Source organism: Danaus plexippus (assembly GCF_018135715.1).
Source record: "Danaus plexippus chromosome 9 unlocalized genomic scaffold, MEX_DaPlex mxdp_24, whole genome shotgun sequence".
Taxonomy (NCBI): Eukaryota; Metazoa; Arthropoda; class Insecta; order Lepidoptera; family Nymphalidae; genus Danaus; species Danaus plexippus.
In genome coordinates, this window is record NW_026869847.1 from 351,124 (window position 1) to 367,315 (window position 16,192).

The 16,192-nt window shown below is 35.2% G+C and overlaps 2 protein-coding genes across 2 annotated transcripts; one reads left to right on the forward strand and one right to left on the reverse strand.

Annotated features, from left to right (window-relative positions):
• Window positions 1-56: 56 nt before the first annotated feature.
• Window positions 57-6,902, reverse strand: LOC116767255 (probable myosin light chain kinase DDB_G0279831). Its single transcript, XM_032657512.2, has 4 exons — window positions 6,785-6,902; window positions 3,965-5,084; window positions 1,848-3,319; window positions 57-886 (listed from the first exon to the last, which is right to left on the reverse strand). Exons 1-4 carry the CDS (start codon window positions 6,823-6,825, stop codon window positions 628-630), a joined length of 2,892 nt encoding a protein of 963 aa, XP_032513403.2. The 5' UTR covers window positions 6,826-6,902; the 3' UTR covers window positions 57-627.
• Window positions 6,903-9,466: 2,564 nt separating this feature from the next.
• On the forward strand, window positions 9,467-15,983 carry LOC116767349 (lymphokine-activated killer T-cell-originated protein kinase). The gene is given in 6 exon segments (XM_032657631.2): window positions 9,467-9,698; window positions 9,701-9,758; window positions 9,837-10,135; window positions 10,249-10,444; window positions 10,769-10,951; window positions 15,548-15,983. Coding segments are annotated over 6 exon segments (942 nt in total). The 5' UTR covers window positions 9,467-9,653; the 3' UTR covers window positions 15,709-15,983.
• Window positions 15,984-16,192: the final 209 nt, after the last annotated feature.

The following is a 16,192-nucleotide window of genomic DNA, read 5'->3' on the forward strand; positions in this document are numbered from 1 at the left end:
TCCACTGTGTTATTTTTTAAAAATTCAATTTAATTAAGTAACATTAAAACGCCGTGTTTGGTGTCAGTAAGTTTATTATAATATCAGCCAACATTTACATTTAATACAGACCACGACACACATGCAGCACTAACAACTACGACTACCGTATAAGATGGTTATTTACAAGTTTATTAAAGTTTCCTAAGTTTCTACTGACGCATCTGAGGAAGACATTGTTTCACAATAAATACCTAACTCTTACGACTGGCGTCAACCTTCAGCGAGAAAAGAATATATACATAGAGCGAGTGCTTAGGACTGCACCTGCAGAGCCAGACCGCAGACAATGGAGGCAGAGATGGCGTTTGAATAAAAATAAAGGGTTCATTATACGAAATATAATATAACACATTCATTGACACAAGTGAAGGTTGTTCGTGACAGATACAGTCACCTACAAGACAAAGTAATCTCTGAGGGATACGTATTTCTATTAAATGTTTATTTCGATGTTTAGACTAAACCCTAACCGGTTTTATTTGATGAAAGTTAATGTCGTTCTTATCATATATATGTTTGCTACAAAGCACTCGTGAATGGCAACTAGAATGTTCGCGAGTAACAGTCAGTCGGTACACACGATGGCTACACGTCGCGGTAGGAGACGGTGGGCGGCGCGGCCTCTTGCCTCTCCTCCTGCTCCGGCACGTAGTAGTGCAACTCGTAGGCCGGGGACAGCTCCACGGTGACGTCACAGTGAGGGTCACACGGCCGTGATCCTGACCTCAGCCTGTTCTCGTACAGACCTCGCATGAACGCACGAGACGACGCCACCTCGCCTCCAGTGTTGACTTCACTGTGGATCACGCTGTTGTTGAACAGTATCGGGAACTCAGATTTGAACCTGTTGATGTAAACATTTGTTGATTATATCGATTGAACAGTACTTCCGGTCCGCTAATGTCTTGGAGTATCCAAACTACAAGGAGCTTAGAGGAGCTCGATATAATACGTGAATAGCATTTAGTGTATAGATCCTCAATTACGTTACAATAATGTATAAATATCAACAGACATCAATAATTAAAGTTGTTGGATATCAACATAAAGCTGTGTTTTACTTTTTTATAAAACAATAATTCATATACTAAGTCTCCCGCCCGGTCCCTCGCGGTGACCATTGTTCAGAGATTACAATTAGTAAAACATGTTGCGTACATTGTTCTAGTCACTTTTTAATTAGAAATATGATGAACAGATTAAAATTATTCGTCAACTCAAGCCCGCCAAAACCCCACCATTGAATAATATATTTTCCATTTCAATACTTCAGTTCAGTCTTTGATGCCGAGGAATGTCCGCCTTAGTTTAAATTTTTATATGCCTTACTTGCCCATTCTTGCCAATCAATAGTCAAAAAGAATTTTTTTTTTGTGGGAGAGTAGTAACTTAAACTAAACTACCAAATGCATTTTTTCCAACAACAGGACACATATTATCCTAACTTTTGGCAAAGGTCAAAACATTGCTAAAGAGCAAAGGTAATAAAAAAAACCTTAACATTTGACATCAAAAACTATCTCAATTTAGTTCTTTATAGATAATATATACATTCGTTTTCTTTTCAAATCAGTCAGAATTCAGATCAGTCAGGTTTTCTCATAAGTGCGAATGGAGATTAAAATGTTTGATCGAATGTAAAAAACAACCAATATCGTGTAGTGTAAACTCTGAAGTTGGTATCTAACGAAGAAAAATTGTTTTTCAAATAGGACCAGTAATTCATAAACCTAGTGCTTTCACCACCAAGGACAAACTCTTCAACTCTACAATACTAACATAGACGTAGGGACAACAAGACATACCTGTGACTGTTTCGGTTGAAGTTGTCTACGAATCTCTGTAGGACGTCTTTTCGGAACTGTGTTTCGTAGTCGTACTCGTCGCCAGTGTTAGGTCTCGACTTATCCTTCTGGTATGTGTTTAGATCTGTTTTGGTGACTCCTTGTATAGGAGCTTGAGTTATGTAAGCGTAATCGATATTCTTATCGTATTCTTCGTCTTTCGCCGCCTGATTGATGAAATCTCGGTAATGCTTTACGACGTATCCGTCTCTACCATCGCCAGGTAAAGTAAATAGTTCGGTCGTTAAAGGCGGCCTTGTGAGATATAAATTTTTGTCGAAGTTTTGTTGAGGAACTGGTGTAAATTCTCTTCGTTGGTTTTTGTATTCATTGTAATGTATTGTTGTTCCATGTATCTTTTTAGTCGGAAGGGGTGTCGACACCGGTATCACGTTCTTCGGTAGTTCGCTTACAGTAGTGAAAGAATTCACTTTTGATTTAAAGTCAGTATCGTAATCGTTGATGTTAACCTTCTGTGTTGTAAGCGGCGGGAAATACTGTACGGTTCCTTTTCTTTCCGGTGATGAAACATGAGTTTGCTTGTCGAAAACTGTGGGTCGTGACCAATCTCTTATCTTTGGCATTGTGGTTGACATCTTGGTTGTTGTGTATTTTTTTATGTCTATCTTAGCCATATTGAGGTAGTCTGTGTCGTCGTCTTCTGTATTATCATAGTATTCGAGAACGTTAAAGAATTTTTTCGGTTTTTTTGTTGACGGAGGATTAAATTCCTCAAAAATTGATCTTTCCGTGGTTGTTGTTGTTGTTGATGATGATGATGATAAAGTTGTCGTTATATCTGAAGACTTTTCAGAAGATCCGAGGTTCGAGTTTGTTTCATTGAAAGTAGTGACAACTTCTTCTTTTGATGTTTTTACTTTTTCTCCGGAAACACTTTCTTCATAATCAAAATACACAACATTTCCCAAGGAGTCAGTTTTATTTTTCTTAGACTTCCTGATCTCCGCCATCTTCTGTAGCCGTTCTCTCAGCTCTGGTGTTTCGTTTTTCTCGTCTTTTTCATTTAATTTGTTCAATTCAGATTCGGTCTTATTTTTCAAAACCTGTGTAAAAGGCTTCGAAGAATTTTTTGATTTAAAAACAATTCCTAAGGAACTGAGACTTTCGTTCCGCCAACTGTTATCGTCTGGGTCTCTGATGAACACTTTCGGTGGTTTCACTTCTATTTTTTTCAAAGGTTTATAGTTAGAACCAACGGGATATAAAATAGTATTTTTCTCCGTGTTCATATCTATGGGTTTCACCATAAGCTTGTCGTCTATAAGAGAATTATTTTGAGGGTTATCTTGGTTATTATTTATTTCAACAATCGAGGAGTTAGTTATCCGATCGTCTCGAATACGCTTCGCGTTTTCTTCGTTATCTATCAATACGTCTTCTTTCAATAATTCTTCCTTTAAAGCATCTTCATTCTGAAAAATACAATAATTTAAGGTAAGTGATCTGAAATATGTCACATTGTCCGGCAGTAGTCATAAGGTGTGATTCTGCTTCACCTGCATTCGTACTTAAGAAGTATTCTGAAAAAAACTGCTAGGTTGAAAATAATCAATTACAACACATTTTGAATAATGTTAATTATTAGAAATATAGTTAAAAAATAGCCTAAAGCACCTCAGTTATCTAAAATATGGTTTTGCACATAGTAGGCGTAAAGCTTAGGGCATAGGTACTGAAGGAATTAATACCGGTAGAAGCCTACACTATACACAGTCGATCTCCACATCAATGAGTTCTTTAACTAGTGGTCCCGGAATAAAATTACTACTTTACGGATTATCGGATGAATTAGACATGAGATCTCCTTTTAGATAAAGTGTAAAATAGAAAGAACAGTTATGACGTTTCATGTTCCGAACCATAATGCATAATTGTAGCGAACTAATATGTTTATTGTTATTTATAATTATCAAAGTATACTTCAATTTTTTAATATTGAAAAGTAAAAATTATAATATTTGATTGTCGCGGTTGGTGGTGTTTATTGATGCCTCTTAGCTCTTCACTTTTGTTTAAGTACAAACGAAGTTTTTGTTTAAATATATATCATAACTCACCAACTGGCTCTGCGACTCCATTCTAAAGCCTGTCTTCTCATAAGGAACATCAGTCTCGTTTTCAACTTCGTGCTTAACATACGGCACTTCTTTTTCTTTATAAGCTTCTAAAGGAGAAGTTTCCGTAGTTATAACCACATCATCAGCTGTGCTCTTTGCTGAATAATCTAAATATCCACCTCTCCTAGATGCCACTGTATATTTATCATCACCAGATACATTCGATATATTTGATTCAGTCGTTGGAACTTCTTCTGAAACGCTTGAAGGAATATTAATGTACTGATCGGTTGTCGGAGGTGCTGATGAATAAAGTCTAGAAAATTTATTTTCTGATGCCTGAAGTTGTTGTCTTTGAGTTGTTAGCAAAAGTTCAATTTTTAATTTCTCTAATGATGCTATATCGGACGCATTCTGGAATAAATTCCTTAAATATTTCGTTTCTGATTTCACACCAGTCCCTAGTGTTGTAGAGCTCGTAGTCGCCTCCCTTAATGTCGAAGGGCTAGGAGTTGTGGTACTGGAACGTGTTCTCTCTATCGTTGTATATTTCTTCCAAGATGGTTTTGTAACCTCAGATACACTTAAAGTCCTTGGTTCTTGCGAAGTGTTACTCGATTTGCTTCTTGGAGGTGACACTGAACTAGAACTTAAAGACGCAAAATTTTCTTTGAAAGTTGTAGTTCTGTTTTCTACGTCTAAGGTTGGGCTCTGTGATAGCAAATACAATGTTGTGGGTTCATAATTTTCAACAGCGGTCTGAGTACCTTTGTTTTCATTAGTACTTTTCTCAATGTAAATTGCATCTGTCGAGATGTCCGTGTTTACTTGGATGGGTTTCTCTGTAGACATAACTCTCTCACTCGAAGTGACCGTCATTATGTCTGTAAGTGGTCGTGATGAAGTCAAGTCGACGTCATCGCTGAGCCCAGTGACGTCTGCATTTCTTTGGGAATCATTCCTGATATCGTTTGGTCTGTTCAAATTGTGTTTGACTTCCAGTAAGACACTTTCTTGTGGGTCCAGGTCCCTGGCATCACTATCGTCAGTAGGGCGGCGGAGCGTAAATGCTGCGTGTGTGTCAATAAGCGATAACACGATACACGACCCGACAATCAACCTGGAACGAAAACCTTATTTGTAACAATAATTTATAAAACTTACACTATCGTTGTAATATTTTTAAATCGTCCTCGACAGTCGTGATGTAACCGAATCGATCGGTAATTTAGTTTTGTTTCCCAACAGCCGACGATAGCGTTCAAGCTGAACACAATCACGCACATTTCAGCTCTCACGCGAAACATCATCATAATGTATGAACATTAACAAACGGACGGATGAATGCGTTATAAATTAAGATGTCATTATAATGAACGAGAAAGAACGCATTAGACACGCTACAGGAGTCTCGGAACTGAACGTTTATATAAACATAATTAAAAAACTATTGCGGATAGAAACCGCTGAATAAGAATTCCTTAAAAAATACTTCCAGTTTCAACCGTCGAGCCCATCCTAAAGGTTGTTATAAGAGCTGTTACTTATTATAAGTACCTTAGCATTGTTTATAAAATAAACGAATATAATACCATTGTATTCGAATGTTTTGTTAAACTCTCAGACACTAAATCTGACCACATATCTTTATTATGTCTCGTCTCACTATTATTATTATTATTTAACTTCCGGACGAACCTCGGCAATTATAAATATGTTTAAATTTTTATACTCAAGAACTGTCTTCTATCTTGTCATTCTCAAATACTGTCTTCTACCTTCTAAGTTGTCGCGTTTCTGTATACTAAGACAGTCGACTCCAAATATGCTCTGAACTACATGCAGTTTTTTTAAGTTCACAATATATATTGATCCCCTAATACTGGTCTTAAATTAATATTTGTTTACTCACATTTATAAAAATGATCTGATAATAACAATAACTACATAATTTTTAATAACCTTTACTTAATATGAGTTTCTTTAGTTAGGTTCTTATTTGTTTCAGGATCACAGTACTTTTCCTTTTAAAATTCGTTCGCCATGGAAATGTCTTAAGACAGTAAAGCCCAAGAGCTTATTTGAATGCTCGTTGAAAAATGGTAATATTAGGAATCATGAGTATAGTTATTGTAATCTTGCTCCTCATAGGGTGGCTCCTAGTAGTGTGCTGTATTTGATAACAATTAATATAATTGGATTGATGGTAGCCGCGACGACATACATACGTTATTAAAAAATGACCAAAAAATAATACGAAATTTATTGTGTTATACTTTTTGGGAAGTAGAAATATAAATGTTGTTTGTTTGGAAAACTTCTAAGTGCAACCTATTTTAAGTAATGTAGTAGAGATGGCGACTGAAGATATAATAGTAGACGTCGTAATAAACAAATCGAGGGAAAGCTGGTAATGTTGGACCTAACGAGTTATCATTATTCATGTAATACCGTTTTTTCTGGTTCAAGTCATCGGCCGGTTTGTTTTGCTGGCGTTAATTTGTCAATAAAAAAATATATGTGGTAGATTAATTTCCATTTAGTTCGGCTACGATTAGTGACTGCAACCGACCTTACTTAATACTTTCATAATCCAGACTATCCAAACAGCGTTACATTTGAATGAATTAAGAACAGTTCTTTCTAGCAAATCGAAGAACTCACAGTCGTACATTTCAGATAGACTAGTTTTTTTTTTCTCATTTCTTCTAGAAATTTAAACCGGTATATTAATAAATTCCTCTTTCCCAAAGTTCGCAAAATCAGTTAATAAATTGTTAAATTTATGATCGGTAACCGGTAACGCACTAATTCACATACCTGTAAGAGTTGCACAGTGACATCTTGATAGGACAATACATTTCATCACTGTGGCCACATGATATCAAACACGCGCGGGCGCTGCGGACGATGTACGATCACTGCGATTATTATTAGTCGATATTCAGCGATTAAAATGTTTGTATAAAGTGGGGTCTACACCGCGGCACTGAATACACTTCAGAATATGTATTCATTACATAGATGTTTTGTTTTAGTTGGGCGAAACTAACGCTTTGTATGCCATATTTTTATACAGATAAGTTGTGATATGTCTCATAAGTCAGTGCTTATGGTCACTGTCAAGAGTAGCCTCTATTATTAAAATGAAAACGTACTGAAGCCTGTAAAGATTTACAGGAATCGATAAATTAAATAGTTACCAAAATGGAATCTCAAAATCACCTTACTAATTCAATATACAACATTTATATTTTTAATCACTGAAGGATGCTGCCCACTTTCAGATGAAGTCAAATTAATTTATGTATTGACATCAAGATTAAATGAAAAATTGCATTGAGACATTCGAAATCAAAGTGTGTATTTATTTTATTCAATTTATATTCGTATATAAAACGACTAACTACACTTCAACAACATAAACTTTGTTGTCTGATTTTTTCAATGTTAAAGTGTGATGCACGCCTTACTATACTTCCGTCCATTGACTAACGATAAACAGAACAACAGAGGATACTCTTATTCAATAAATTCGTTGTTTTTCACTGATTTTCTTTACTGACCAGCGACCTTCACTGTTCCTTACCAACCGAAAAACATTAATGGACTTTAATAATTATAATAAGTTGAGAAAAGGAACAATCAATTATATTAGTAACGGACGCACTCAAGATTACATCGATTTACAAGTTGTATAATGTTGTATTATCATTCTAGAAATAACTGACAGCTTTCCCATTCCAAATGATATGGACCAACAAAAACTAACATCCATCTTTCTCTTATATTTCTTGTAACTTTCTCTTTTATTTATTGTAGTTCTCAGGGGGACGAGTTTCAGGAAACGCATTGACCGAACACGTTCAGAAAGATTAGCATCCATTTATTGTGGATGACTTCCAAACCTACAGCGAGGAGTGTATATGTGGTAACGACTTTAGTATGTTTAATAATTCCTTTAAATTTTCTGATTTAATAGACAATTGAGAGCCCTAAATCAGAGAAGCAAACAGTCCGTGAAAACCTGCAATTTGTACAGTAATTGCAGACATAATCATTTAGTCGCCCTTTTGGAGAACACAAATAATGCTTTGCTTTACAGATGACTACAAAAAGATTTTTCAATATATCTATTCTCAAGATCCCAACAATTTTACCTTTGTGTAACGAAAATTATTCGTTGTAAACAAACAAATATAACCAATAGATTTTGTGAGAGAACACTAGGGCTATAAAATCAAACGTCTAGCCTTACTTTGTCCTTAAAGTGGCTCCGGATTGGACTATGATGATGCATACGTATGAGAAACAATATAAAATCCTAGAAGATGTTTGTGTGTCGGCGACCAGACCAGATATATTTTTGTACTCGCGAATTTTAAAACGCGTTGTGCTTACGGGTACTCGAGAAACCAACTTCCCCAAAGACCATGCCCTAATGTCAATAAAAATTATGAGCTCACTAACGAACTCACTAAGAATAGGTCCGTCGTAACTTTGTAGGGTTAGAAGTGGGAGCAAGAGGTATACTCTCATCCCGGTGACGCTATAAAAGCCAATAGGGCTAACAGCTACTGTCAATTCGAAAAAAAAAGAGGTATACTAGCTCAATCTCTCTATAAACTACTAAAATACTTGGGCCTGTCTAAAACTAACATCAATTTATTTTTAGAACGTACATACTTCAATGGCAGCTCTAGTAGGCTCGTTTCAAATTTGTTAGATAGAGAGAAGTTTGGAGGTGAGCGTTCAAGACGCGTTAGACAGGGGCCCCTTAAATCTACACCTGGGTTGCAAGTCCCAAGCACTGTTGAAGCTCCTGTCCCTGCAACGCGGTGGACCTGGCACCCGTAAGGAATCCATTAAATGCTGAGTAGTTTTGTCTCTTTTGAATTTAAAATGAACTAGGGTCGCAATACGAAATACTGAACCGGGGAAATCCTAATTTTATACTGCGTTTCCATGTCTACATTTTGAAGTGCCCTATAGGGATATTTTCTCAGCTAGGGCAAAAAAAGTTCAGCTGTACTGCCTTTCACATAGCTGTTTATATTAAAGTTTTTCAATAGGCCTTTGATGTGTTGTAAAGAGGTTCGGCGATAGTGCCGACGTCAACTTCATAGGAAAATAGGGTAAAGAGGAAGTCACTACATATAAATAAATCCTACGACAGTGCGGCAAATTTTTTTATATGTCAATTTGGGGTGAGAAATAAAAGATGCAAAATCCCACCCTTCCACAGGATTCGGCGCATATAAAAGATACAGTTCGAAGAATGCTTTTGAGCTCAAGAACATTAATGACTTTTCTTTATCATATAACCTATTTAACTTATATTTTGTAAAAATAATAATTGATTTAATTATATATGGCAATATCAAAAATAAAGATCCTGTTCGTGGTCAAAAGGACTCATATCCAGAGCCGTAAAAACATTTACAAAAAAAAAGATCCTGTTCGTACACTCTACACAGCCAATCACTATCAGATATTTCAACTTTTCAATGTCATTACAAGTGTCAAACTATAATTTTCCGTTGAATACTAAACAATTTGAATTGTTTTTGAAGTATTATATTACAGTTTAATGAATAAGTGACTCGTCTGTTTATGTGATTTCTATATAAACGGAAATAATTAAATTCTCTAGAAATATTGTCAAAATAGTAGTAATTGTGTTAATACAATGGCCGAATTTAAAACTCCAGTTAAAACACAGACATCATTAAACCTGATGATAAAATCGTTATTCCACCCTCGCCATTTTTAAATAGACTCGGTTATGGAACAGGTATAAGATTTCTAACTAGTTATTCTGAAACTGTTATTCGACTGAGATGCTTAACTTATAAATATGTTATTTAAATAGGTGTGTCAGTTATGCAGCTAGTAAGATCGCCCAAAGCCGGACAGATTCGGTCACCATGGGCTCTCAAGATGTTAAACAAGCGTGTAAAACCAAACAAAGTATACACGGAAAGACTGCAGGCCGAGGCCGACCTGCTTAAGCGTATGTCGCATCCCAACATCGTAGGGTTTAGAGCATTCAGTAAATCCAAAATCTTATACCTGGGAATGGAAGCCTGTGATTTGTCTCTCGGTGACATGATAGAAAAAAGAGTAGAAGAACAAGATTGTGAGCCATTCGCCCCTTGGCAAATAGTAAAGGTATAATTTCAATTACAATATTTTGGAATGTTAGAACTATCGACAACATGAATATCAATTGATTTGTGGGTTTCATTACTGTTCCTGACTAAGTGAACTGTAATATATTTCAGGTTGCACTTGACATTGGCAGTGCTTTAGGTTATCTCCACACTAAGATGCAAATCCTTCACGGTGATATGAAGTCATATAATATTTTGGTGAATGGTAATTTTATCATTTGTAAACTTTGTGATTTCGGAGTCACTTTGCCTCTTGATGAGAATGGAGTTTTCCACAAGGAAAAGGCAGGCAATGTTGTGTACTATGGTAATTATAAAACATGTTCATATGATGGAAGATAATGTATTGCATGTAATTATAGATGAGGCAATCATGAACGCTAGCAATAAATCAAACACTGAAACGATTAAATTTAGAGTTCAATATGAACCAAACAGAACTATAGTCAGTGGGTGTTACAACATTATTGTTACACTACAGGCTCTACACCTGGAGTGAGTTTATTTATTTATACTTTGTTTGCACCATCGGAAGTAAAAATTAATGTTTTTTCATTATTTCAAAGTTTCAATTTGCTGAAAAAAATGTGCCATTTGCAATATATATAACAAATTAATACATTTGCTGTAGGTACTGAAGCTTGGAGTGCTCCGGAAGTAATCCACGGAGGAGTCATCACTAACAGAACAGATGTTTGGTCACTGGGTCTTACGTTTTGGGAGATGTTAGCTCTCGCCCCTCCTCACTCCATCGACGAGACTCTCGATGACAGTGTCATGTCTGATGACAGTATCGACTACTTCAGTAGATACGGTGATTGGTTTTGTTTTACTCTGTCATAAGTGTTTTATTGTCCTTATATTGTGAGTTATCTTAGGTTATGGGATTTATCCACAAAAACAAACGTTACTTTCAGCGATCAAATTATATTTATTAAGAGAAAACGTATTGACAAGAACACAGAGTTAACAAAAAAAAAAGTGACATCACACAAGTCGTGATGTGAATGTTAGTTCAAAATTGACAGCGACAGTGACAGTGGCGCCAAATTTAAATTTTCAAGTTTCTTTTATTAATTCTAATACTCCCACTAAAATTTAACTTTATTCTTTACACAATATTTCAAAATTCTCAAAAAAAATATATAAACTTAACCAAATATCTGATCTCTCAGATAAACAAATATTTGGGTTGATAGGGCTTTTGTCAAAATATCTGCTAATTGCTCTTTACTTGAAACATAATTAATTTTGATTAAACCCAATTCAACCTTTTCCCTTATAAAGTTATATTTAACATCTATGTGTTTTGTACGTTTATGATAGACAGGGTTATTAATAAGTCTAATGGCACTTTGATTGTCTACATACAATGTGACACATTTAAAACTATCACCCAAGTCTGCCATAATTTGCTGCAACCATAAAATTTCTTTTGCAGATTCAGAGGCTGCTACAAATTCTGCCTCAGTTGTGGAGAGAGCAACGGTCTTTTGTTTTTGACTAGACCATGTTATTGGTCCACCATTCATTTTAAAAATATAACCCGTTGTAGATTTACGAGTATCTACATCACTAGCAAAATCAGAGTCTGAATATCCAATCAGATCACTGCTTTCTCCATATTTTATACATAAATCTATGGTGTTAATAAGGTATCTAATTATACGTTTAACAGCATTTACATGTTGTTGACTAGGATTGTTTACATATCGGCTTAATACATTCACTGAAAAGGAAATATCAGGTCTAGAAACAGAGCTCAAAAATAGCAGGCAACCTATAGCCTCCCGATAAGGAAAGTTAACAACATTCTCATCTAGATTCTTTGTGATAATAACATTTACATCTGCTGGCGTACTGGCAGCATTTGCAGTACTCATACAAAATTTATCAATAATTTCCTTTATATAATTTCTCTGATAAATACAAATACAGTTATTTTTTCGTTCAATTTCCATTCCCACAAAATATTTTAAATTTAATTCTTTAATTTTAAAAGCTTTGTTTAAGTACTCTATTATTTCTTTAATAAGTTGTTTACTTGAGGATATTACAAGGGCATCATCAACATATTTATTAAGAATACTTTTATTTTATCAAAAGTGCCAACATAAACACAATTGTCAGCCTGAGACTGTATAAAACCATATTTCTTTAGGAAATCAGTAAATCTTTTGTTCCAGCATCTAGATGCTTGTTTAAGACCGTATAAAGACTTATTCAATTTCAACACAAAATCATTCTTAACAGATACACCCTTAGGAAACTCAATAAAAATATCTTCCTCAAGAAACCCATTGAGAAATGCAGTTTTAACATCAAACTGTTGAATTTCTAAATTATATTTAGCTGCAATAGAAAGAATAATTCTTATTGAATCATATCTAGTTGTTGGTGAAAATATTTCTTGATAATCAACATCTTTTATCTGATTATAACCACGTGCACACAAACGAGCTTTATAACGAATAACTTTATTATTTTCATTCTTCTTAACAGTAAAGACCCATTTCGTAGTAAGGGTTCGTTGACCACATCTTTTCACCATAGTCCAAGTATTATTAACTTTCAATGCAGATAGTTCTTCTTTGATAGCTTCTGACCATTTATCTTTCTGAGGACTTCTTATTGCTTCTTCATATGATTGAGGTATTGACAATTCAATAAGATTGGCTTCAAAACGCCTATTATGCCTTGGTCTCAAGTTGATACTTCGTGATTCTATGTCACTCAATTCTTGAGATGGTTCATATACTGGATCGTCACTATTGCAACTCAACAAACTATCTTCATTCTCAGATGATGGTATTTCAGTTACACTATCATCTACATTTTCTGACTCAGGAATTTCTGTCTCCTGGCTTACAGGTATATCATTATCAATTATACATATTTCTGCAATGTTCTTTCTAGTTTCTGGCACTTGCTGTTCATCAAAGATGACATTTCTTGATATTTTTATCTTCTTGTTATTTAAGTTGTACATCCTATAATTGGTATTATCATACCCAACTAAAATCATCTTCTCACTCTTCTTATCTAATTTTTTTCTCAACTGATCTGGAATGTGAACATAACCAACACTTCCAAACACCTTCAAATGACCTATCTGAGGTTTTATACCATTCCATAATTCAAAAGGTGTCTTATTAGGGCACTGGCTAGAAGAAGTCCTGTTTAATATATAAACTGCACAATTAACAGCTTCAGCCCATAAATCAAGGGATACATCTTTGGCATACAACATTGAACGTGCACTTTCTACTATAGTTCTTTGTTCCCTCTCAGCACGGCCATTCTGTTCTGGGGTATAGGGTGCTGTACGCTCATGAACTATCCCCTCTCTATCCAGATACTCCTGAAATATCTTGTTGACATACTCTTTCCCATTGTCAGTATGTAACACTCTAACATTATGCATGTATTGATTTTTAATAATAGCATTGTATTTCTTGAAAACTTCCATGACTTCATTTTTATTCTTAATGAAATATACATGCCTGTAACTTGTGGCTGCATCTTTAAATAATACAAAATATTTCATACCTTGTATTGATTCATGACTCATTGGTCCACATACATCACTATATACTAGATCTCCTGGCTGTAATTTTCCTCGTACAGATTTATGAAATGGCAGTCTACACTGTTTGCCATATGCACATGCTTCACAAATAAAGTCACTTTGTTCATTGTCTTTGATTTTCAAGCCTTCAACAACACTATTAGAACACATATTTTTAATTTGCTTTAGATTAATATGTCCAAGTCTCTCATGCCACATTTTAAGGTCACTTTGGGTATTTTGAACCAGGTTGCAAGTATTTGGAATCACTGTTTTTATATTTAACTCATACAAATTGTTTTCTGTAATTTTAGCAATCATGACTACTTCACTATTTTTGTAAATTAAAGCATTTGTGTCCTTTTTAATGATAGTAAAATTTTTTCTTATTATTGCCCCTTCTGAAAACAAGTTTCTTCGCAGGCTGGGAACATAGAGTACATCACACAATTCACTGTCCTCCCACTGTCCATTGACATATCTCTGAATTAGAATTTTACCAATACCAGACACTTCCACTGATTGTTTATTTCCCATGTCAATGTTTTCTGACTGCTCTCAAAAATTTCTATAAAGAATTCCTTTCTATAGGTCATATGTGCGGAAGCACCACTATCCAATATCCAAATATCTTCTGGTTACTTGTGTAATTACTTTCGATATTAAATGCTAACATATCTGCGCCTTCTTGCTGAGGCTTTCTGTACTTGGATTTTCTTGGTGCACGACATTCCTTTGAAAAATGACCACGCTTCCCACAATTATAGCACTCAAACTATGTTTGCTATTAGTTTTGTTTTGATTTGGACCACTACTACTAGGTTTGTTTTGATTTGAATGTTTTTTCAATCCTTTATTGGCAACAAGAAGAGCTGTCTCTTGTTGTTGTTCATCTTCACATGCCAAACTTGCTTCTTCATCTAACAATCGAGCAGTTAAGTTAATGATTGTTTGTTGTTCTGGATCCATCGACATCCAAGCTTGCCGCAGTGGTCGATACTTGGAAGGTAAAGTACCAAGTATTTTAGTAATGATGGCCATTTCACTGACTTTTTCACCATTTTCATTTAGCTGTTTTGCCAGAGATTCTACTTTTGATATGTGTTGAGCTACACTATCATTTGGAGACATTTTATATTGATAAAATTTTTCATGGATTAACATCTTACATAGTTCACTCTTTTGTTCATATATTGATTCAAGTTTCAACATGATTTCTTTAGCAGTTTCACAATTTTCAATTAATGTGATCTGACTTAAATCCATTGACGAAGTTATGATAAACATCGCCATGCCATCGTTTTTCAACCACTCCGTACTATTTCCTTCTGGTTTCGGTATAGAAATATCAATTCCTTTTGCTTTCAGAGCACACTTAACTTGAAATTTCCACTGTCGAAAGTTATTTCCATCAAATTTTTCCAAATGCATTGACCGCGTGGGATCCATTTTGAGGTTATTCTCTCGGCCACAATGTAACTTTTTCTTTGTCTATATTTCTTCTTCACTTTTATTTCCAGAGTTCGCTGGGCCCATAACCTCTTAGGTTATGGGATTTATCCACAAAAACAAACGTTACTTTCAGCGATCAAATTATATTTATTAAGAGAAAACGTATTGACAAGAACACAGAGTTAACAAAAAAAAAAGTGACATCACACAAGTCGTGATGTGAATGTTAGTTCAAAATTGACAGCGACAGTGACAGTGGCGCCAAATTTAAATTTTCAAGTTTCTTTTATTAATTCTAATAAGTTATTTATATTAATGGTAGCGACAAAAGAATTTGCTACTGAATATTAATCTACTACATACAATAAGTCAACATATTTGTCGTTGCAGGCACGGTCCCTCCCATTCCCGGTAACATCTGTGAGCTACGTTACTCCGCTCCACTAACATTATTCTTCCACTGCACATCCCTCACGGCCAGTGACCGACCCTCGGCCTGCACCCTGGCCGAGGTCGCTCGGCTGTGTTTAGATAACATGGAACGTGACTGACACAATCTTGATACAATGGAGTTATTTATAAAACGTCCACAGGACTTAGTGTAATGAAAACATGCTCTCTGCATTGATTACTATCTGTCTGTCATAACTTTAAACTGTTGTGGATAACGGAGTGAGTTATAGTACCGTGTAGTATACAACACTAGGTCGTACAAAGCTGCACGTGTAACGGTTACATGACTTTAATTTTACTTGGTTCACTTTAATATCGAAATATGTATTTTTTTAACAGAAATTTAATAAAGTTAATTATTTGAAACGTTTAAGGCACTTTTAATTCAGTAAGCTTCTGGTCACTGCATGCGAAATGTATCCGGGAGAAGCTTGGAAATAACAAATGCGAAATTATTTTACAACAACTATATTTATAATAAATTTCAACCATAAAAATACCGCGCCGGCGACCCCGCGCTCGACACTCACCGGCGGGCGGGCGGGGGCGGGCGGGGATAACAGTCTGATGTATATAAGGTAC